The 766-nt window shown below is 59.1% G+C and overlaps 1 protein-coding gene across 1 annotated transcript in view; it reads left to right on the forward strand.

Moving 5' to 3' along the window:
- The window catches only part of LOC105824503 (kelch repeat and BTB domain-containing protein 12-like), a 27,471-nt gene that overhangs the window by 24,815 nt on the left and 1,890 nt on the right, over positions 1-766 (forward strand). Inside the window, 1 exon segment of the mRNA XM_012661955.1 lies at positions 619-762. Coding sequence (XP_012517409.1) covers positions 619-762 — 144 coding nt within the window.

Below are 766 nucleotides of genomic sequence, written 5' to 3' on the forward strand. Positions count from 1 at the left end.
GTCCCAGCTACTCCTGTCGTTCCGGCTACTCCTGTCGTCCCGGCTACTCCTGTCGTCCCAGCTACTCCTGTCATCCCAGCTGCTCCAGAGGCCGAGGCAGGAGGATCACTTGAGCCCAGGAGTTGGAGGTTGCTGTGAGCGAGGCTGACGCCACGGCACTCTAGTCCGGGTGACAGAGTGAGACTCTGTCTCAAAAAAAGATCTATATCCAGCTGTGTGTTAATTTTTGGAGCTCCATGCCATGGCTTGAGTCCGTGCGCACTTCACAGGCTTCCTGGCTGTTGCCCGGGCTAGAGCACCGTGGCGTCAGCCTCACTCACGGGAACCTCCAACTCCTGGGCTCAAACGATCCTCCTGCCTCAGCCTCCCGAGTAGCTGGGACTACAGGCGTGTGCCGCCATGCCTGGCTAATTTTTTTCTATATGTTGTTAGCCGTCCAATTAATTTCCATTTTTGGTAGAGACGGGGTCTCGCTCTTGCTCAGGCTGGTCTCTAACTCCTGACCTCGCGCGATCCTCCCTCCTCGGCCTCCCAGAGTGCTGGGATCACAGCCGTGAGCCACCGCGCCCGGACGAGCCCCAGTTCTCAATAGTCGTGTTTCTGCGTCACTCTCTGCAGGGGGAATTGGCTGCATAGGTGAGGACCGGGGCCAGGTCCGGCAGTGCCTTGACGTCGTGGAGATCTACCACGCGGATTGGGACTTCTGGCGCCAGGGCCCCCCCATGCCAAGTCCCCTCCTCTCACTGCGAACCAATTCTACCAGCGC

Source organism: Propithecus coquereli, unplaced genomic scaffold (assembly GCF_000956105.1).
Source record: "Propithecus coquereli isolate 6110/MARCELLA unplaced genomic scaffold, Pcoq_1.0 Scaffold746, whole genome shotgun sequence".
Taxonomy (NCBI): domain Eukaryota; kingdom Metazoa; phylum Chordata; class Mammalia; order Primates; family Indriidae; genus Propithecus; species Propithecus coquereli.